The sequence below is a fragment of the Anguilla rostrata genome, chromosome 9, assembly GCF_018555375.3.
Source record: "Anguilla rostrata isolate EN2019 chromosome 9, ASM1855537v3, whole genome shotgun sequence".
Classification (NCBI taxonomy): Eukaryota; Metazoa; Chordata; class Actinopteri; order Anguilliformes; family Anguillidae; genus Anguilla; species Anguilla rostrata.
In genome coordinates, this window is record NC_057941.1 from 50,398,313 (window position 1) to 50,419,929 (window position 21,617).

Sequence of the window (21,617 nt, forward strand, 5' to 3'; positions counted from 1 at the left end):
TGCACCCAATCACACACACACACACTCACTCACTCACTCACTCACTCACTCACTCACACACACACCAACGGTAAAAGGCTGCCATGCAAGGTACCAATCAGCTTGTTGGGAGCAATTAGGGGCTAGGTGTCTTGCTCAGGGACACTTCGACACGCCCAGGGCGGGGGATCGAACCGGCAACCCTCCGACTGCCAGACAAACGTTCTTACCTCCTAAGCTATGCCGCATGTCATGCATTTATTCATTCATAAATCCAGTCACCAAGAAAATTTAGGCTGTGGGGAAGACCCAATTGGGGGGACTGTTTACTGTTTTGATCTGGATGAGGAAGTTAGAGCTCGTTGGATTGGTCGCCACTAAAAACCCTGCAATCTGATTGGTTCAGTCAAGTTTTACCCAGCATTGTTATCTAGTGACATCATATGGAGTGTTTTTCCATGTGATTAATCAGAACCACAGTCTTTTTCTGAAAACCCTGATCTGTCAATGTGAGCAATAAAGATAATTTCCCCGTGCAAACCTTTGACCAGATTGCTGTTTTGATGCTGTCGATACTGATACTGCAGTGGCTGATATATTACATAGAGCAGAAACTGGATTTCATTCATACACAGAGAATCACATTTAATCACTATATCTTGCTATTTTGGCTTTCTACTCCGACATATTGGATTTGAAATGAAACGACGAATACGGGGTAAAAGTGTCAGCTTTAATTTGACTTTATTTACATCCACATCAGGTGAACCGTGTAGGAATTACAGCCCTTTATATGCAGAGTTTCATTCAGCCTCGTAACCAGAAAATTAACTTTATGTTCCAGCTGGATAATTAGATGTCTAGCTGTGATGGTAGGATTTAGCAGTAAAATGTCATTGCTGTTGTTATTTTGCTTTAGCATCCAGCTCAAATGAATGTGATGTCTATTAAGGCCATTAAGCTCATAGAATATGGCGTGTTTTCAGTCCCCTGTGTTTACATATAATCTCAGATGGAGGAAATAATTCGCAACACATTTGTGGCAGGTAGAAAGACCAGCTTTCCGGAATGCTTTAGCAAAATAAAAACCGAAATAAATGACTACAATTATACGCAGCAGTAATGACTAACGGCTCACCTTTCCCCTCATCTGTTGCTTTATCGCTAGATTAGATCATGTGACATTTTTGAAAGTATGTCAATCAGCGCGATACGCTGGACAAAACAACAGAGTGACTCTCTCAGCGCCCACGCGATTCAACCCGAACGCACTGCTTTTGTTGGACGCTTACGTTCATTCAAACAACAAAACAAAAACAAAAAGTCCTTGCATGTAAAATGTGTTATATTTCCTTTCATTCATCTCCATTCAACCAGGCATTCTTTCAGAACTGTGAAGTGTCATTTTTGCTATTATGTTTGTTTGTTTATTTATTTATTTATTTATTTTTATTTTTTTATTTATCCATCCATCCATCCATCCATCCATCCATCCATTATCTATACCAGCTTATTCCTGGTCAGGGTCGCGGGAGGTGCTGGAGCCTATCCAAGCTTGCACTGAGCGAGTTATTTATTTCATCCATTTATTTATTTATCACAGATAATCACCTTCAACCCCTGGTGCTGGCAGGGGTTGAAGGTCAGTTTAAGTGTACAGGATTGCACCACGCCCAGGAATCAGCCAGTTGATTAGATGGGTAATGCCGTGGGGTTTCACATCCATACAGTGTGAAAATATCCCAAAATATCCTAACAGTTCTGTGCCAGTGTTAGACTGTTCTGACAATTTATTTATTTATTTCAGAATTTAACTACACGTAGGGCCTGCTAATGATATGCAAAATGAACCCTACTGTAATTTTACTGCATTGACAGTTATTATCACTTCGGTCTCACTGGGATATAATTACTTGAATATAAAACAGTAAAAATAACAATATATTACCTTGTGTTAGAAAAAATGCCCCCGTATATCCAGATATATTATGCAATGCGTTACATGATATATAGAAATAGCCTAAGTTTCCATGATGTAAAGATTCAACAAAAAAAAAAAAAATTCCAGACTGGGTCCAAAAAAATTGTTTGGACCGGATCCACGAGAGCACTGCGGAGGTGAGATAAAGCTATTTCATACAGTGTCCCATAAACACCGCGGGAGAAAGGGAGGGGGAGGCATTGTTCCACCGGAGTGAAGTGCGATAGTTGCGAGGTCCTTCATCGGCGTTAACAATGAGCTGCGAAACGCGGTCGTTTTAATGAAGGGGCTCCTTTGTGTAATCAACAAGCTTAACCGCGGAAAAGGTTTACACAATGGCACGGAACATTTACATAATATTTGCTGCACAGAAGCTCTCAGCCCCGGCCGCTCGCGCCGTTTATATGCTGCTTGTTAGCCCATTATTATGGTCATCGTTAGTAGTTCTCACCCGCTTTGAATGGCGAGAGTGTCACGTTCCAGGTGCTTTTGATATTTGAGAGAGGTTTCCTCCGTGCAGGAAAAATTCAAAACATTGCAGTGCCGAAATGTAGAAACGGCACAGACCGTGGGCTCAAATGCTTCTCGTTTCCTCTCCACCAGATTTTTCCGTCCTGAGTTTGCCCTGAAAACATGATTTGGTTGCCAACTAGGACAGCCAGGTACAGTATTACATTGTTATGTTATGTTCCAGTATATTGGGCTATATTTAATTTACCAGATGCTCTTATTGATGGTGTGAGAGAACACTGGTGTATACCTGTATGGTACGAGTGGCAAACCTGGCATTCCCGGACCAGCGAGCATACCGTTTATGCAACAGCACTAAATGTAAGGTAATTATGCTAACCAAAAACTGCAGAGATACAGTTAACATACATAAGATGCCACAAAAAACCCCAATAAATAATTTTGTTGGTTGGGATTTATTACATAAGTTGGGAATGCCAGGGGGAAGGTTTGCCAGTCAAGATGCAGGCTGAAGAGACAAGTTTCCTGGGTCTATGATGAAACAGTAGTAATGCCTTCAAAGGGATTAAAACTGGCAACCTCTAACTCCTGGTTGGCTCATCCTGTTATGGCACCAGTGTCTGGATGAGCCCCATGGTGTGGGATTAAAACTGGCAACCTCTTGCTCCTGGTTGGCTCATCCTGTTATGGCACCAGTGTCTGGATGAGTCCCAAATACTCCTGTGGGAAAAGCCAATGGGAAGGCAAAGAACCCCCCTCAAGTTTTAGGGTTGTAGCCTGCTCAATGCCTTCCAAACTGCATACCTTTCTATTCACTGGGTATATCACTTCACTGGCATCATATTATCCCAAAAAAATAAATAAATAAATCTACAGAACGCTGAAAATGACAGGAGGATATAAAGGTTGATAGTCATCTTATTTTTGACTGATTATTGTGTGGTAGGTGGCACCTGCGTTGCTTATCCTGACGGGACGTCCCTGTCAATGAACAGAGTGTTGTGATGTCCTAAAAAATGGACAGCCACTTAAATAACCTGCCAGTTACGCTCCACTGTACTTGAATGCACCTTAACTGAAATCCGAGTATCACATTTCCCGAAGCGACGGTGACTCTGGGGAGAACCCGAGCACCTCCTCGGCTTTGGACAAATAAAGTTGGCTTCTCCGATGGCAGCAGTGCTCGGCTTTCTTTTGTGGTGGTCGGCGTGGCACTGGCTGTTGCCGTGTTTGTTGTCGCAGTGGGCGCAGTGGGATGCGCTGTGCTGTTTAATATTGCTGGGTGATCCTGAGACAGACGACAACACAACGTGGCTTGTGTGTCTAGTGGAAGACAAACAGCACAGGTCCCAGGGTAAGGATTAAACCGCCGCCTTCTGCTAAAGTGAGCTTCGATACGCAAACAGTTTTGTGATCAAAGCCCAACAAACCCAGACAAAGAGAGACTCGGTGGGTTGTGTTGGAAAACAAAACACCATGGCATCTTTTTTTTTACAATGTCGCAGTAAGGCTATTCGGTGAATGACAACATTGTACCAACACTTTTAGAAGGTTTCTTCAGGCCAAAATAATAAACTGTCTGGTAAAAAAAGCCACTTTAGAGAGATGTGTAGCAATAGCTTTAGCTGTTTGTAGCATTTGTGTCCGATTTTAACATTTGTTTTGGCTCCAGGCAAATTTTTGTGGGGCACTAGAGGAACTTTGAGAATCTTCACAGCTTAATTTATGCTCTTTGGCACTAGATCCTTATTATATATTTTTAATGCTATAATTTATTGATGGAAGCTAAGAATGCATAACACCATGAAACATAAATTAACAAACTCTCGCCTCTTTGGGCTGTAGGCAGTGAGCTTCCACAGCTGATGCAAATCCCAGTTCAGACCCTATTCACACACACACACACACACACAAACACAAGCACACACTCACACACACGCACACACACACAAGCATGCATGCATGCACACACACACACTGAAAAAAAGGCTATTGTACAAGCAGTCTTAGGTGCAAGTCTGTGCTGTAGGTATGTTTATAACATATGTGACCTGCACATATAGGCTAATGTGAATCTATATTCAAATAAAAGGAGCCATTGGGCCAAGCACTGCCGAGTGGGGAAAGAAATGGACGTTATTTTTTACCCAAAATTCTTATTAACAGTTCTTGTTGGCACTAAAACAACACATTTCAATGCACATTCCTGGCACTGGATTTTTAACTTTAGTATTTCAACCAGCTGATTTACATTAATAAGCACTTTTGAAGCTTTTTTAGCTATGTATTATTATTGTTGTTGTTGTTGTTGTCGTTGTTGTTGCTACGGTTAGTACCACTACATGGATGCAGGGGATTCTTATAGCCGTAATGCTTTTACTCCTGATGTTTTGATTATCCATAGGGGTGTGTCTTTACAAGCACGCTGCATTGAAGCAGTTGCGGGTGATCGCTATCTCTGTTGCTATGGTGACGCTTACACGTACTGCCGACTGTGATTGGACATTGGCCTGGAAGCGGCGTGATTGAAAAGCAAAGGTGTTGAATTGCTTGATTTGCAACAGCCGAGTTTACCGAGAAGACAGCTGATTATGTAATGCCCAGATAGGAATTAAATGTTGTTCACGAAGCCCATAAATGCCGGTGAGAGTTACCCATTCAGAATTAAGGAGTTTGGAGAAGTTCAGCTCAGGCATCTCGAGGCTGCAGCGAGTGCATTGTCTGGCTTACACGCAATAGGTTTGTGTTGTTGTTCGAAATGTGCTCTAAAATTGTTCGTTTCCTGCTTGTCTTACGTTGCTTGCGACATTTAAATGTACAGTTTGTACGAATGCTAAAGATTGTTTTGTCAATCGTTTTTTGCTCAGTTATCTCGCGTAGCATCTAGTGCATAAACTTGAAAATGGCTAAACCGACTGATAACTTGAATCAACTGACAAAGGTTATTTGTTCTACAACCAGCTTTCTGTTTGGAGGATGAGTTTTGGCAGCTTTATCCCTGTTGGAAGCTTCCGTAATCAAGAAAACTGCCAGGCGTCAAACAGGATGGACGCGTCTCGGTTGCAGTTTGCTTCAAAACCAAAACAAAGGACTGTGCTCGGCGAATTGAGTGAAAACGAACAGTACAGCCGGTTCCACGGTCAGGTGAGTAAACGAGTGCAGGCAGCATCCCTATGGTTACTTGCAGCTGGCTAGTATTGCGTTCAATTGCTTCAACCCCTAATGAATCTGTCGACGTAACTTAAGTTCTTGGTTTTTATTTATTTTAACAGGCTGGCCTAAACTCCAAGCATGGATCAGGTTTGGAAAATGCATTCCCAGCAGTCTCGTTGACTAGCATCCCGTCCTGTCGCTCCAGTTCTAGCTTCGATGTTTATGTCGACGAACCGAATGAGGTCGTACTACCGGTCACCAACGCGATGGTGGCACCAGGGCCTCTGTTGCTCGAGGAGGACATGGCTGCTATGCAGCACAAAGATTTTAGACTCTTCTTGGAGCTTAGTGCAGGTAAGCCTGGAACCGATTTGGTGTGCAGTTTAGTATTGATTTATTTTTTTGAAAGGCCATTCATGGGATTTTTCTACAGGATCCTGTATGGATGCCTCTATGCGATCTCAGCCAGAGGACGAACCTTTGAGTGCCCATGACGTCCTTACTGTGGCAGAATATGCTGAGGACATTCATCAACACTTGCGAGACCGTGAAGTGGGTATCTTGATCGCAGAGCTAGCTCTTACTGTTGTCCTGGGGGCTGTATCAGGAAGCGGTGTTACCGAGTTGGCTGGATAAACAAGTGAAACCTGGAACGGCTGTAATTACTTCAGTCCATGTTTAAGATGTGGGAGGGTTCTGGGATTTACTGTAGTTATCCAGCTAACTCTGTAATCCTTTGTGAAACTGGCCCCCTGAGTAGTTCCTTTTAAAATAAAATTAATTTAACTTTACTTTCACCCCCCCCCCAGGTGAAATTCAGGCCAAAGCCTGGCTACATAAAGAAGCAGCCGGATATCACCAACAGCATGCGGGTTGTGCTGGTGGACTGGCTGGTGGAGGTCGGGGAGGAGTACAAGCTGTGTGCCGAGACCATTTATCTGGCGGTGAACTACATGGACCGCTTCCTGTCCTGCATGTCTGTTCTCAGGGGGAAGCTGCAGCTCGTGGGAACGGCTGCCATTCTCCTGGCTGCGTAAGACTTGATGTCTACATAAAAATAAAAAATGGACAATCTGCTCTGAATTCTGCAACTCTGGCCTTATGGTTTAATTTGTTCTCCAGGAAATACGAAGAGATCTATCCTCCGGATGTGGACGAGTTTGTGTACATCACAGATGACACGTACACAAAGAAGCAGCTACTGCGAATGGAGCACCTGCTTCTCAAGGTCCTCTCCTTCGACATGACCGTTCCCACAACCCATCAGTTCCTCAGGCAGTTCATGGTCACCGAACCAGTTTGCACCAAGACTGAGAACCTGGCTCTGGTAATTGCCTGTTAAGTTCAACATGAGTTTGTATTGCTGTTGGACTGCCCCCTGTAACTTCTTGCTTGTGCCCTTTGCAGTATGTTGCGGAGCTAAGCTTGCTGGAGGTTGACCCTTTCCTGCTACATGTTCCATCCAAGGTTGCTGCAGCAGCCTACTGTCTTGCAAACTACACTATGAACAAGGCCTTATGGGTAAGACTATGCTGGTCACTTGTGTTTGAGATTTGGTGAAAATGCCTACTGAGGCAGGTGCTGGGTGTCTAGATGGGTGTCTACACAAGTGCAGGTTAAAGTCTGACTGGTGTAGACCAGTTAATGAAACTTCTACAAGAGAAATGGTTAAAGTGCATATTTAATGGGTCTCAACTTGATTGTAGGCATAAAATGCAATGGCATGAATTTCAGGATCAGAGGGATGAATACTGCAAAGATTGTCTGCAGTAACTCATCAAGTACCATTTAATGCCCCTCAATCTAGTTACTTCAGTGGCTCAACTCAATGAGGGTGATTTAGTGTGTGTGTAAGCAGTCATTTTGGTGCTTCAGTCTGGAATTTCTGCCTGTGGTTGTGTCCATTGAATTCACTGCCTGCTTCAGAATGGGAGGATTTAATGCATTGTGTTTGATCACTTTCTCAACAGCCCGACTCCCTATACGCATTCACCGGCTACTCCTTGGCGGAAATCGCTCCCTGTCTGAAGGATCTCCATAAACTGTACCTGGGTGCTGATTGCCGCCCCCAGCAGGCCATCAGGGAGAAGTACAAGAGCTCAAGGTGGGCAGTGAACTACCTTTGGTGTTGTGTGTTTAAATTTTACTTTAAGGCTGATCTCTCCTGACTTGTGATCTCTTCCAGGTATGGCGGTGTGTCACTCCTTGGTCCTCCAAGGTCCCTGCCTATTCAATGATGCAAAGTGGACTTTCATACATGAACTCTCAGCGCTTACCTGTTCTCTGGACACTGAACCCATGAGGCAAATGGGACTCATGGGGAAATTTTTAATATTTTTAAATTGCATTTTTAAGACCTTGTATAGACTCTATCCTAGGTAGATCCTACTGGTAGCTATCAAGTAACAATTTTTAAACTTTTTTTTTTCTTTTTTTTTTTCTAAAGCTAAGTATTTGTAACCTGCTTCTGACCCCTGTACTGTGTTAATGTGGTGTGGATGTATTTGTCAGCTGATCAGTTCAGTCTCCGTCTGTGGAAACAGGTGGTTTTTAATCCATTTGCCTGCTGTCCTGAATTTGCTATACAATCATTTTTGGACTGAAACTGCTGAATGGAATTATGAATTTGAACCTGTACACTGTTTACAATGTGATTAAAGAAGCAAGTAACACTACTGCCTCCATCTTGTTTATATACTTGGTGTCCCTCTGGTGTGTGTGACTGGGTGGGTTGGTTTTTTTTTTTTTTGGGGAACCATTTAGGCTTTGGCTTTAGAACTGTCCTTAAAACTAGTTGGGCTAATTGAGGCAAGCTAATGTGTAATGAGCCTATGGCTAGTTTTGTACTGCTCTTGGCTTAATTCAAAGGGTGCTGTTGCACTAAGGGCTGTTGAGTCCTTGTCAGAGTTTGGCAGAGGTATTGGAGTGGAATTGACTCTCCAGTACTGGAATTCTCTTCTTTCCCCCCCCCCCCCCCATATTTTGGGTTGGGGAGAAGGGTAGTTGGTGACCCTCCAACTACCTAACGATAAGACAAACCTAACATTCACTACAACCGCACCAGACCTGTTTTTGCATACTGTTATAGTGAGCTTATTGCCTGCTAATGCACACATGGCTGTGCTACCACGGAGTTCCAATGTTGCATTTTTGCAGCATTGCCAAAATGACCTCAGTGAGGCTTTTGTTTTTACTTTCTACATGTACTACATTTGGCATAACATTTTAAAGTGGAGGTAAATGGTTTATGTAGGTATTTCAAGTGAAGCAGAATCTGTAATGGCAGTCATTTTGCATGTAAAGTGAAGATTCCAAGAGTAACTTTGGTTTATTTAAGCTTGAACAAATTAAAGCTCCAAAGGCAGAAAATTTACATTAATGATTATGAATATTGAACAAGATTTATTTTAATATTTTTGTGGAGCAGAACAGGATAACTTGGAAACCAATGTGGGATAGAACTTGGAAAGTGCTTAAAATGTTAATTGCAAGGGGAAAGAATCAACTAGAGAGTTGAGGCTGAGGAGTGCCCTGATTTAAGAGCGATGATCATGGTTCATCTAATGGATAACTCGATTTGAATGAGCACAGTGTTCATGTAATTTATGATGCGGGTTAATTAAGGGCGGGTTAGCGTCTGCCTCCGGTATGGTCATGCGTGCTTCAAAAACTGGGAATCCAGCGCCCCCCAGCGTTCTTAAATGAAATGGCGTCAACTTTTGTCCATATGAGCTCGCCATACTTAGGCTGGAACTTTATCAAAACAGGTGATTAGGGAGGCGCATCATCGACAGCTGGCTTTGAAGTTGTGAAAGTTTGAGTCGGACATGCTGGAGTTTCCCGCGATGAAGCTGTTTCTTCACGTCGCCCTGAAATTGCGCGGTTAGAATTTGCAACGAACGGGTATGCCATTTTCAAATTATATGAAACCATTATGATTAGCATATACAACATGCGTTTGCCAGTTAACGAAAGTCCATATGGTGGGGTTTTATCAGTTTTTGCAAGCAAATTGACTTTTCCTTTTTGTGTCTAAAAGAAACTGCGTCCTGTGAAATATTTGCTGATTCGAAACTGAATGTGACCGTAGATTATATTTGACAAACCGATCATTTCTACTGTCGCTGTACATTTTTGTTTTTATTGTAGTTAAAGTATAATAGTCTAACATTATGTTTTTATGAGTGCGTAAACATACTTCGTTGGTATTGTTGTGTTTCACTATAGTTGAAGCTTGTATCAACACAGACGCGCGGAGCACACGGGGAATGTTGTTGGCGTTTCTGGTACAACCCGCTTTGGGCGTCTGTGAAACCACTGTCACGGACAGACAAACGCATATTTTTGTTTAAGTTGCGCACCATTTTAAATGCTTGAGATGTCAGGCAGCTAGCTTCCAGGAAATCTGCGGTGTTTCGACATTTAAGGGGAAAGCTCGACGATAATCCCCAATTAATGTTTTTGCTCTCTTTTTTATAAGAAAAAGTTTACCAGCGTGTTTTGGTTTTGTCATTGGCTGCTCTGAGGCAAAGCGTTGTGAGCGAAGAGATAACCTGCAAACAAAGGACTAAAAATAATAATCTACATTAACCTTTTGGTTAACAAGATTTTGACATGGCTAGGTAAATATCTAATGTGTAATATGTAAAATGTGAAAATGCATTTTCACTCGCAAAAAAAGAAAAAAAAAACGCATTTAAACACACCTTTAAAGGAAATACCTTTATGTAGGATGTATGCTGTTATTCTTCTCGGTTTATAAGGAAGTACTGATTTTTCAAACCGTAAATCTTCGCAACCAGACTTGGGTAGCCTATGTCATAAGCTCATACTTCAAAAGTTTTTGCCGCTGTTTGACAGCTGAGTGAAGCAGAGAACATCTGGCGATAATTTCAAACGTCGAATCAACAACCGAGCACCAGAGACATTTACGGTCTGAGAATCGGTGTAATCGGCAAAAGCTGAATCCTTGATGGTCTGAGCGCTGGATGCCTGGACACTGATCACGGACCGTTTTTTTTTCTCTCTCCCAGGAATGGAGGAGTCGAATGTGGAGGCGTTCGACCCGCTGGGGCTGTGGATCATACGGGACGACTACGAGAAGGCGCTGGAGTGCCTGGACCGGGCCCTGACGGCGGACGAGGCGGGTGGCGGGGCGGAGGCCCTGGAGCTGTACAGACGGGGCCGGTACCACCTCCACAGGGGCATGGGCGTGGATTCGGCCCGGCCCGAGTGCGTGGGCTCCGCCTGGGACGCCGCTCGGCAGATGCAGCGCAAGATGAGCCACACCCTGGGCAACATCGCCACGCGATTGGCCGCCCTGGAGACCACGTCCACGCCCGCCCCTACGCGCCCCGCCCCAAAACCGCCTCTCGCCCTGGACCAGCAGGGGGCGTCCGCTCCGACCAGAACGCCCCTCCCCGGGTTCGCCCCCGTGTCCGTGTCTCCCACGATGCACCGGGACGTCCCCGGCGACCTGCCCCCGGCCTACTCGCCCCAGGCGGCTGACGGACACCTGACGCTGTCCTATGGGACGGAGGCGGGCGAGCTGTCGCTGGTGAGGGAAACGCCCCCCCCTCTGCCCAGCCCCTCCCGCAGCCTCCCGAGTCCCAGTTTGGGCCAGGGGGGCGAGGAAGGGCAGGACCTCTTCTTCCTCCCGCAGGGGGTGCAGATCTTCTTCGTTGGGCCCGAGGGGCACGTCAGCGCCCCGTCCTACCCGGGGTACCTACGCATCGCCCGGCTCAACAACCGACAGCACACAGAGGGGGCATATGAACACGCTCCTGCGGTACTGCAGGTAAGGGGGCGGGGGGTAGAGGAATAGAGGGAGGTTGGGTGGGGTAGGGTACAGAGAGGGAGAGGGTCGGGTGGGGTAGAGGGACAGAGGGGGATTGGGTGGGGTGGGGTACAGGGAGGGAGAGCTTCGGGTGGGGTAGAGGGACAGAGGGGGATTGGGTGGCGTACAGAGAGGAGTAGGGGTGAGGTAGAGGGATAGAAGGCAGGGATGAGTTTACTTCGATTTTTGAAAAAGCTAAATCTAAATTTTGAACTCTCAGAGCCAAATATTTGCGCACAAGATTTCATTGTTTTTTTGTGTTGCTACACCAGGAGGAACTGCTACGGTTTAGCAGAACAAACCATAATCTCTTCTCACTTAGCCTGTGTTTTTCTGAGGTGGGAGTTGGCAGTGTTCTCGTGCCTGCTCACCGTCCCTCTCACCCAGTTGGGTGTTTATGTAAGTTTTAGAAAAGCTTTCCGGCCAAAATAATTTCTATGTGGAAAGGCCCCTTCTGCTAACTTCGGAGCACTGGGTCGGTGTTGCACAACCGCGATCTGACCGCGAAGGAGAGCCACCCCCCACCCCCCACCCCCCCGGCGGAATCGCAGAATCGTCTGGCGTCACCCCTCTGGATAGGACTTTGACTCTTTCTCTTCCACATCAGCTCGGCGCAGACTTCGACCGCGCTGTCCTGCGTGGTGTCGCCGTGGCCTATCTGCTTCAGGCGGATAATCTCTGTTTGCACCAATCCGGGATCCTAAAGCACATAGCGCTGGCCAATCCGCTGGTCCGTCTGTATCGAGTGGGCTGGTTAATAGACCGTAGTGCGGAGCTCAGTTCCGGTCTGGGCTCGAGTCATGTGATGGTCTCTCCTGCGTTCTGGTTGGTTGGGCTCTGCTTCGTGCCCTGTTGCGTGATGTCCCCGGTCACATGATCAGGGAGGCTATACAGACTCAGGCATGGGGTGCAGTCACTCAGCCAAAAATACAAAACCGTACTTACAGATATTTAAAGGAGGCTGTCCAGATGCTCAGACATCTTTGTGTCTGGGGCTCAGTTTCTTTCTTTTTTTTAGTTAAAAAATGCTGCATTTGTGCCAAGCAATATATGAATAATATATTGTACAAAATGGATGTCTTTAAAATATGCATATCTGTTTGTTATTGTTCTGTCATGGCCTCAAATTTTGATGTATCTGTATATATATATTTTCTTTTCTGGATGAAAGGGCATAAAATGGCCCCTGGGCTGGCAGTTGAATAGCGTTGATGTGCACAGTGCACTGAGGGTTTAATTCTGTGGGAGAGAGTTAATAAATGGATTGCCTATTCCACACGACCTCAGTTTCCCAGCTGAGACGCTGGGTGTGCCTGATAAGGGAGGACTGCAGTCCGAACATCGGTGTCCACCTTTTATCCTTCTCTTATCTCCCAGAAGGCCGTGCGGCTCGGCCCGGAGGAGATAGCGCTCCAGAGCTCCGTCTCCGATCGCTGCCCAGCTCGCTGCGGCTGAACTTTGGACGTCCGAGTCTTTGAACAGTTTGGAGAGTTTTTTTGCGAAGATGTCGAGAGGAACTGATGTGCTGTGGGCAGTCGCATTAGACCTTTACGAACTGTCCTGATTTAGCCTGTCAGGCTAACAATAGTGTGCCTTATTTTGTTTCCAAGACTAATCTAATATGGGTTGGGCAGTTACGTAAGCGTTGAGACAGATAAAAGTTTGAGTGTTCTGTCCTGGAAAGAGACACTGGAGGCAGAACGGGATCTTCTATTGATTGTGGAACCTTTTATGTGTTTACCAGGCACAATGTACGATTGAAAACATGCGCAACAATTTTGTGATGCTCTGTACCCTTGTTGGGCAAAAGGCTACTTGGCATTGGTAGTTTCAGACTTAGAGGGGTTTGCCTAAATCTTTGGTGTCTTCGGAGTGGAGGTGCCCTGGGACGGTCAGAGGGGGACCCTAGGAGAGTTACCCCCCCCCCCCCCCCCAAAAAAAAGCCTCCCCCAGTATCTCCCAAATCTTCATCATGTGACCGATCACCGGTTTCTCCACGGAAGTGTCACACAAAGTGAGTGTGGAGGGCGGTGGGGGATTGGCTGGCGGGGGTGTGGGGAGGGGGGGCGGGGTAACAAGAGTGTCATGTCATTTGAGGGCTTGGTCACCGCACACTGTCAGTAATTTGTCCCGGTTAGCATGTGACGCTCACGGTCAGCTAATCCATTCTTCACCGGGCATTACAGCCAGGGCTGACCAGCCCAGCTGCAAACAGTCTCTTATCTGAGCAAACGAGCTGTGACCTGAGTGGGGGTGGGGGGCTTTAACTCCTAAAACAAGATATTTGGGAGCCATGGAAGTCAGACCCCCCACCCCCCCTCCAGAAGTGGCCGGTGTTGGGACAGCTGTTATTTCAGCACAAAGGCCCCCGTTACTGATGACACTGCTCTTCCCTTGTGTGTCCGGCTCCATTTACCCGCCCCCCTCTCTCTATAAATAACTCCCCGGCCCTCGCCCTCCTACCTCACTGGCACCAGCGCCAGCCGTCCCGTGAGAGCTGGTGGGACTCGTTTGCCATGGCAACCTTGTCTGAGCGGTGTAAACGCACAGGGCAGCTGTCTGTACGCCCGCCCGGAAGATTCTGTTCAACAGCTGCCCTGCTCTGTGTTCTGTTCAGTGTCTGTGCGGATGATCTGCGTTCAGTGTCTGTGTGGATGGACTGCGTTCAGTATCTGCGCAGATGGGCCACGTTCTGTATCTGCGCAGATGAGCAGTGTTCAGTGTCTGCGCAGATGGCGGTGTCAGTATCTGGCAGACAGGCATGTCGTATCTCAGATGCCACGTTGTACGCAGATTGGCTGCGTTCAGTGTCTGCAGTGGCGTGTTCGTATCTGCGCAATGGGCAGTCGTGTCTGCGCAGATGAGCAGTGTTCAGTGTCTGTGCAGATGGGCCATGTGCAGTGTCTGCGTGGACGGGCTCTATGTTAAACACACTTTGTAGTCTGGCATATATGGAAGGAATCTAATTTGCTCAGTCACAGTTACAGTGGATGTTTGTTATTTTCTTTTTTACAGGTGTGTGACTGGGTTTACCCCCTGACCCCCACCTCCCCCGTCCTGCTGTGCAACACCGGGGTGTTCATGTTCCCCAACACCATGGCCGCCGCGCCGGGGTCCTACGTGGGGGTGGTGCTGTCCTCAGATTTGCCCGAATCTGACCGGCAGCTGTTTGAGGACCACCTCTCTCAGCTGACCGACCTCCGGCTCCAGGTGAGCGGTCGTAGTGACATGGCTTCAGTGTCACTTCCTGTGGCTTCCATGTCACTTCCTGTCTACGTCCGTCATGGGCTCAGTGTGTGCTACAGGTCTACCATGGGATTTGTGTTTTATATCATGCCCTTTAAATGTATATATTTTTCCCTTCCGTATGAAGTCAGTTTGAATCTTAAAAGCAGCCTTTAAAAAACATGTCAGAAGCAAGACCCCTGCACATATCACCATCATCTGAGGTTCTTTTTTGTTTTCATGTCCCTTTGGCCTATCAGCCTTGACCTTAGTGAGCTGCTTCAGGCTGTGCAGTTTTCTGATTGGTCCTTTATGGTCACATATCCCTTTTGAACCAATGGTTGATGACAGCCGAGGGTGATGCTATCTGTGGCAGGTCACCTTGGCTATGTGGAGCTGAACGGCGCCACGGCATCATTGACACGGTTTAGAGTTTCCTGGTTCTCCAGATTTCCTTGTTTGTAATCCCGGTAGAATGTGCTGATCAGATTAGCCAGAGAATTTAGCGGATTTAAAAGGATTCCTGCCAGTTTCGGGAACGCTGTGTTCGGCCCAGCCCCTCCTGTACACTGGCTGTCTGTGATTGGCCTAGTGTGAGAGGCTAGCTGCCCCCCCCCCCCAAACAGTGCTGTGGGTTCAGATGTTCTGCCTGTGAACAGAACAGTCATTACAATTTGTTAACTTGGCCCAGTAGTGCTGCTGTATAGGGGAAAGATGAATCGCAAGCATACAAACTTTAAACTACATTAAAAACTTGCTGTTTCTCTGTATAGTCTGAGCCCGCTTTCAGTTCTGTCTTTTTGAGAGTCACAGAGTAATAAAGAGTCACAGAGTAATAAAGGGTATCTACATGAGTGTGTGCTGGTAACAACAGGTGTGTGTGTGTGTGTGTGTGTGTGTGGGAGTGTCCAGAGTGTGGCAGGGAAATCCAGGTGTGTGTGAGGGTCCGGTGTGTGCAGGTAACTCAGGTGTGCACAGGTAACTCAGGTGTGCACAGGTAACTCAGGTGCGCACAGGTAACTCCAGGTGCGCACAGGTAACTCCAGGTGCGCACAGGTAACTCCAGGTGCGCACAGGTAACTCCAGGTCGCACAGTACCCAGGTGTGCCAGTACTCAGGGTGCGCAGTAAATCAGGTGCACGTACTCAGGTGGCGTACTCAGGTGTGCGAGGTAACTCAGGTGCCAGTACTCAGTGTGCGCAGATCAGGTGTACGGTAATGTGTCACAGTACTCAGTGTGTGCGGTACTCAGTGCGCGCGGGTAACTCAGGTGTGCACAGGTAACTCCAGCTCTCCCTGCAGGTGCCTGAGGCAGCCGCAGCAGCAGCTGAGGACCGGTGTGAGAAGGTCCCCCTCAGTCCCCTGGAGGAAATCGCCCCCTTGGGGGCCGCGGCAGAGAAGGAGGAGGAAGAGGAGGAGGATGATGAGATTGTGCCGCTGCCAGAGTGGAGCGAGAAGGTGGCCCAAGGGATCCTCACAGGTGACTGAGGGACCCGCCCAGGACGGGACAGTTACCCCCTCCTGTGCCCAAACCGTCGCGTTCTCTTTGTGATATCATTAAGTGCCCTGTGCTACTTTGTGACATTGTGACACACTATTGTGTCACAATGGCTGACACCAATAGTGTGTGTGGAGGACTGCCTTTACACCTCAGGGTCAGTCCTTCATACACCTGCATGCCCTGCCCCCCAGGGCATACAAGGTGTGTATGCAATACAGATGACCCCCTAAGGTTCTCCTGGACCAGGGTTGCTTATCCCCAATGTGCACATTTGCAGTGCAGTTCCTGAAATGTCCCACTAGAGGCCACTGTCGCCCAAACAAAGTACATGAAAGCACACTGGGTCCTGTGTTCATGAAGGTGTGAGGTTTAAACATATCAGGGGTCCAACTCCGGTCACCACTATCATTCCTCTCTAGATTATGATAATTCCATTGAGCCATATAAGTTTCTTCTAAGGATTAATAAGATGTTCAAATATAATTGTTACATTACTGCCATTTAGCAGACAGTCATACCCAGGACGAATTACATGAATCATGAATTACATGACTCTTTTATTGAAGAAAAAAAAATCTTTATAAATGGAATTCATTTATACAGCTGGATATACATTGTACCTTGTTCAAGGGCACAGTGGCAGTGTCCTACTTGGGAATCGAATCTGCAACCTTTTGGTTCAAAGCCCAGTTGCCTATCTCTTATGCCACACTGCGGCCTGCATCACAGCCCTGTGAAAGTTGGGGTGCTGTCCCCCTTGCAGGGGCGTCCTGGCTCAGCTGGGGTCTGGTGAAGGGGGCGGAGTACACGGAGAAGGCCATCCACAAGGGGGCGTCCAAACTGCGGGAGCGCATTACCCCGGAGGACACGCCCGCCGAGGTCAGCCCCAACGTGGCCAGGGGCCTGCACGTGGCCAAGCAGGCCACCGGGGGCGCTGTCAAAGTCAGCCAGTTTCTGGGTGAGTGTGTGAGGGAGGTTCCTGTCAACCAATGTCACAGCCTCGTGTGCGTGTGTGCGTGCGTGCGTGCGTGCGTGCGTGTGTGTGTAAAGGCTGCTGTATTACAGTGAATGAGTTTTGCCCTGTCACTGTGTGTGTGTGTGCGCGTGCGTGCATGTGTGTGTGTCTGTGTCTGTGTGTGCGTGTATAAAGGCTGTACTCTGTTACAGTGGATGGCGTCTGCACTGTTGCTGGCCATGTGAGTAGAGAGCTGGCCCCCCATGTGAAGAAGCACGGCAGCAAGCTGATCCCAGAGTCCCTGAAGAAGGACGCGAAGGGCCGCTCCACACTGGACGGGGCCAAGGTGGTGGCTGCCAGCGGCATGCAGGGTAGGTGCTATTCGTGAGCACTCCCCCTGCTGGACTGGAGGGAGTTTGCATGAAGACTGCACTGTGGTCTTCTGGGGTAACAGGGTTTACTTAAAGGCATACTATGCAGGATTTTTTAGCCTTGCTAAGGTCCAGTGTTTACAATCAAAGACGTCTCCTCCTCAAACCTGCTTGGACGTTTGCAAATGAAAGCTGTGCACTGCTCTAAATTATGTTTTTTTAGTTTTAAATATAAATATTTGCTTGAATTTATAATGTAATTAAAGAATTAGGATTAGATCCATGTTTTGTCTGCAAGTGCAGTTTGTTTTCTTTTCTTTTGTGGCTTAGGACTCGCGACAGTGTGGACAGGCCTGGAGGTGGCGTCCAAGAACATTGGCAAGAGCGTCGCCACGGAGACGGTCTCCACGGTGAAACACAAGTAAGTGAAGCATCTTAACCTCTCCTGCAAGGTTACATGGTGCTAACAGGTGCTATTGCCTGGGTTCTGCTATTTGCTTTGCATCCTTTTGGTCTAGTTCATGTCTAACCAGAACTATTTCTACCTCGCTTATTTATTTATTCATTTATTCATTCTGTTTTTTTAAAACCTGGCTTGTTCTTCCTGGGGGAATTGTGAGGGGGGGGAAGGAGAACTAAGGATGGGAGATATATTGCAATGGTTATTATCGAATGCAATAGGCGTCATAGCCACCTTATGGTGTATTATGGTGTATTATACAAACAACCTAACTAAACGGGCTGTGTGAAATGCTTCTGGAGAAAAAAAAAGTAACAACTGTTATCTGTTGGGTGTTTATAAGACGGCCAATCAGCAGCAAGGTCGCACAGCTTCCCTGTCATCGTGTGATGTGTTTTTGTCAATCACATGAAGCTGCGAGGCCTTGCTGCTGATTGGCTGTCTTATGGTCGGAAGCATTTCAGGCGCCCTCTGAAGCTTGTGGTTGTTTACTAACTGCTTCAGGTATAATTCAAGAGGAAAATAAAGGCAATACACCATTACAGCCGTTATCACATTCGATAATTATCATCACGATATATCGCCCATCCCGGGAAAAAACTAATATGAGCTCTCGCTTGTCTTTTTTCTTCCTCTTATTTTGCAGATATAGGGGTCTAGAAAACGTCTTAGACCCTCCTAGCAACAATTAACAAACCAAAAAAAAAAATGTAAATGTGAAAAAGGAACAGACTCGAACAAAAATCGAAAGTATTCTCTCCTGAAAACTCTCACTGGCATGTCCGGCATGTCGGCCAGCTTGCATGAGTGGCAGGTGTCCGTCTGACTGAAATGACCCCGCCCCCAAATCATGTGCTCTGTGTGACCCCGCCCCCAGTCATTAATAAAAGCAATACAAGCAGTAGCCTGTGTTCCGCAGGGCTTCTTTGCCTGTCACAGACCTGGGCCAAATTATCATTATTATAAATCCTGTCTGAAACCCATTTAGCACCCAGAAAATTCCTGTCCTGCATTTCACTGTCAATTTTATAATTTTCTAATTTGAGTCTCTAATTTTATCCAGTATTTAGAGGCAAAGTTATTTCACATGATCGTTTCTCTCACACGTTTCTGTAAAAATTCTCAGGGATCTGCAGGATCGTTTTTTAAATTTTATTCTACCGCCATTTAAAGAACCGATGTAATTCAGTTTGACTCTGGTCTGTGCATGTTTTGACCACACCTTCACTTCATATCTGCCGCTGTGTGTGACTCCACTCCGCGTGTACGATACGGACGTGATTCAGCGCCGCTTTGTATAAAAAGCATGACTCGATCTGCATGCTCGATTTAATTATCCCCAGGTTATGACGGTTGATTTTGATTCACTTATGAATATATACATGAGATGAGTCTACGGCAAGACCCTAATGTCTTCCTTTATAGGGCGACACTTTTTCAGTGTTTTTTTTTTAACCTGTGATTGCTTTTTAGTCACAAGGCTGGTGTTCAATGTTGTAGGCATGCACTCACACACACACACATGCCTGGGACCCTGTGGCTAATTTTGATTAGCCTGTACTGCTGTTTTCATACGGGCAGCCTTTAGGTCCACAGACACCGTAGCTTCTGGTCAGAGTGCTTTACATGCTCTCTAGACAGGCTTATATAGGGCGAAACAAGTCAAAGTTCTAAACGCAATTAGAAACATGAACACAGCCTTTACAGCAGATGACCTTCTTTTTTAATGATCTATGTTCTCCGAACTCAGGCTAAGCTCAGGTAGTACATACTAGCTTTAAGGAGTAAAATTCAAATTCAAAATTGTGATGAATACAGGCAGGTTTCAGCATGCTATGAAAGTACACATAACCATACTTCAGCTCCTCCTATATAAACATCATAATGATGATGGACAGTAGCCAGCTGATTGACTCGTAGCCTACCTCAGGCTCTCTCTGTCTGCCGTTAAGGTAACTGCACGCACTGAAGCAATAAACGCTGAAACGTTAAGCCCAGAGGCTGTTTTAATTCACCCAAGAATCGGGATCCACGCTGGGAACTGGGAATCGACACTGTTCACGCATACGAATCCAGCACGACCGCGCGCTCTGAATCTCTGCATGCTGCACCTTCCTTATTCACTTCCTCATTCACTGCCTGCCTCATGCTCCGCCCCTTCCCTATGCAGCTCCTCCTCCTTTACACTCTCACCCTCGTGATTGGCCCTTCTCTCTGGCCCCCTTCCTCACCTGGTCTTGCCGGTTTGTGGTTAAGGTACGGTACAGTACCCCCCCCCACGATCCCCAGATTTCCCCTGGTTTGTGGTTAAGGTACGGTAGTCCTCACCCCCCTGCTTTGTGGTTAAGGTACGGTACCCCCCTCACCCCCTGGTTTGTGGTTAAGGTACGGTACCCCCCTCACCCCCCTGGTTTGTGGTTAAGGTACGGTACCCCCCTCACCCCCCCGGTTTGTGGTTAAGGTATGGCTCGGCCGCGGGCCAGGCCACCCACAGCGCCGTAGACTGCACCGTGGACCTGGGCGTGGCCGCCGTCAACTTCAACCACCTGGCCATCAAGGGCCTCACCAAGGCTGCGGGCCAGCAGGCGTCCAGCGCCGCCGCGGAGAGCTCCAGGCCCCAGAAAAAGAGAGGGAAGAAGGAGGAGAAGAGGGAGGAGTAGCAGTAACAATCACTCCACCACCCCATCCACACATCCTTTACAGTACCTGTCCTCTATGCCTTAAAGTATTATTATTATTATTATTACCTTTTTAATATTTATATTAAGCTCTGCTCCTCGCCCTAGTCCTGGAAAGCTACAGGGTGTGATTGTTTTTATTTTCACCTTTAAGTCTACAGCTGATTCAGACACAGAAAAGTCCTGTTTGCTAACAATTAAAAGCAGACCCTGTGAGTCAACTGTGATGTGCTTAGCTGGAGTTTAAACCTCAGATTTAACCCTGAAGACAATAGAAATGTGTTGCAACTGGAACAGCTGTCCAAAGCTGTGGAATTAGGATTAGCTGTTCCAGTTGTGATTCTGTTCTGTGGTCTCCAGCTAAACACACTGCAAGTGACCTCTGGGCTCTCCAGGACGATGTTATATGAATATTGCTTATAGTTGAAGTAAGATTGTTGGGTCAAAAATATTTTAAAGATGGCACCTACAGGTGTATGAATCGGAACAAATATACATGAAATTCACATTTATACAGCTCGTATGGTGATAAAGTATGTTTTCTACCTTGGTGGTTTAATGGATATAAATAATTATTTATGCCTTTTGTATATTTTAGAATGAATTCATATGTTTGTATCTGTAATGTGGGATGTGTTCCTACTAGCATTGCTGAACAGGTGCCTTGGGGTTAAAAACATCCGACTTGAACATGGATGAATATGTATTTCTGTTGGGAAAGCTTTTGCTAAAGGCCAGATACACTATGAAGACTGGATTTAAATTTTGCCTTGTTTATCTACAATTCTACAAGTGAACTGGGAAAAAATGCAAACGTTTATTTTTCATTTTAACATTTAATAATGCTGTATTTATAAGGGCTTGCCTTTTTACTTCTCAAAACTGCCATCGAGAACTGCTTGCAAGTGCCTCTGTAAGTGCATGTGTAATATGAGCTCAACTAAGTAAGAGTCTTCTGTTACTTTATATACTAAAGTATGACTGATAAATTCACATTCAACTGATTG

At 46.5% G+C, this 21,617-nt stretch overlaps 2 protein-coding genes across 3 annotated transcripts; both read left to right on the forward strand.

Moving 5' to 3' along the window:
• Window positions 1-5,012: 5,012 nt before the first annotated feature.
• On the forward strand, window positions 5,013-8,256 carry ccna1 (cyclin A1). Its single transcript, XM_064352711.1, has 9 exons — window positions 5,013-5,170; window positions 5,393-5,575; window positions 5,704-5,938; window positions 6,018-6,136; window positions 6,394-6,617; window positions 6,707-6,911; window positions 6,992-7,105; window positions 7,555-7,688; window positions 7,770-8,256. Exons 2-9 carry the CDS (start codon window positions 5,408-5,410, stop codon window positions 7,819-7,821), a joined length of 1,251 nt encoding a protein of 416 aa, XP_064208781.1. The 5' UTR covers window positions 5,013-5,170; window positions 5,393-5,407; the 3' UTR covers window positions 7,822-8,256.
• A 1,074-nt stretch (window positions 8,257-9,330) lies between these two features.
• Window positions 9,331-21,615, forward strand: sparta (spartin a). Of its 2 annotated transcripts, none has more exons than XM_064352718.1 (8): window positions 9,331-9,487; window positions 10,618-11,381; window positions 14,436-14,630; window positions 15,948-16,125; window positions 16,910-17,104; window positions 17,314-17,472; window positions 17,803-17,893; window positions 20,394-21,615. In XM_064352718.1, exons 2-8 carry the CDS (start codon window positions 10,620-10,622, stop codon window positions 20,590-20,592), a joined length of 1,779 nt encoding a protein of 592 aa, XP_064208788.1. In that variant the 5' UTR covers window positions 9,331-9,487; window positions 10,618-10,619; the 3' UTR covers window positions 20,593-21,615. The 2 variants fall into 2 exon arrangements, with proteins under 2 accessions (XP_064208788.1, XP_064208787.1); XM_064352717.1 differs by lacking the exon at window positions 20,394-21,615 and adding an exon at window positions 18,579-18,836.
• The last annotated feature ends 2 nt before the right edge of the window (window positions 21,616-21,617 follow it).

Coding starts and splice junctions, on each gene's coding strand:
- ccna1 (XM_064352711.1), top strand. CDS start 5,408: ATGAGTTTTGGCAGCTTTATCCCTGTTGGAAGCTTCCGTAATCAAGAA. Junction 5,576..5,703: donor ACAGCCGGTTCCACGGTCAG/GTGAGTAAACGA, acceptor TTATTTTAACAG/GCTGGCCTAAACTCCAAGCA. Junction 6,912..6,991: donor AGACTGAGAACCTGGCTCTG/GTAATTGCCTGT, acceptor TGCCCTTTGCAG/TATGTTGCGGAGCTAAGCTT.
- sparta (XM_064352718.1), top strand. CDS start 10,620: ATGGAGGAGTCGAATGTGGAGGCGTTCGACCCGCTGGGGCTGTGGATC. Junction 17,473..17,802: donor GGCTGCCAGCGGCATGCAGG/GTAGGTGCTATT, acceptor TTTGTGGCTTAG/GACTCGCGACAGTGTGGACA. Junction 17,894..20,393: donor GTCTCCACGGTGAAACACAA/GTAAGTGAAGCA, acceptor TTTGTGGTTAAG/GTATGGCTCGGCCGCGGGCC.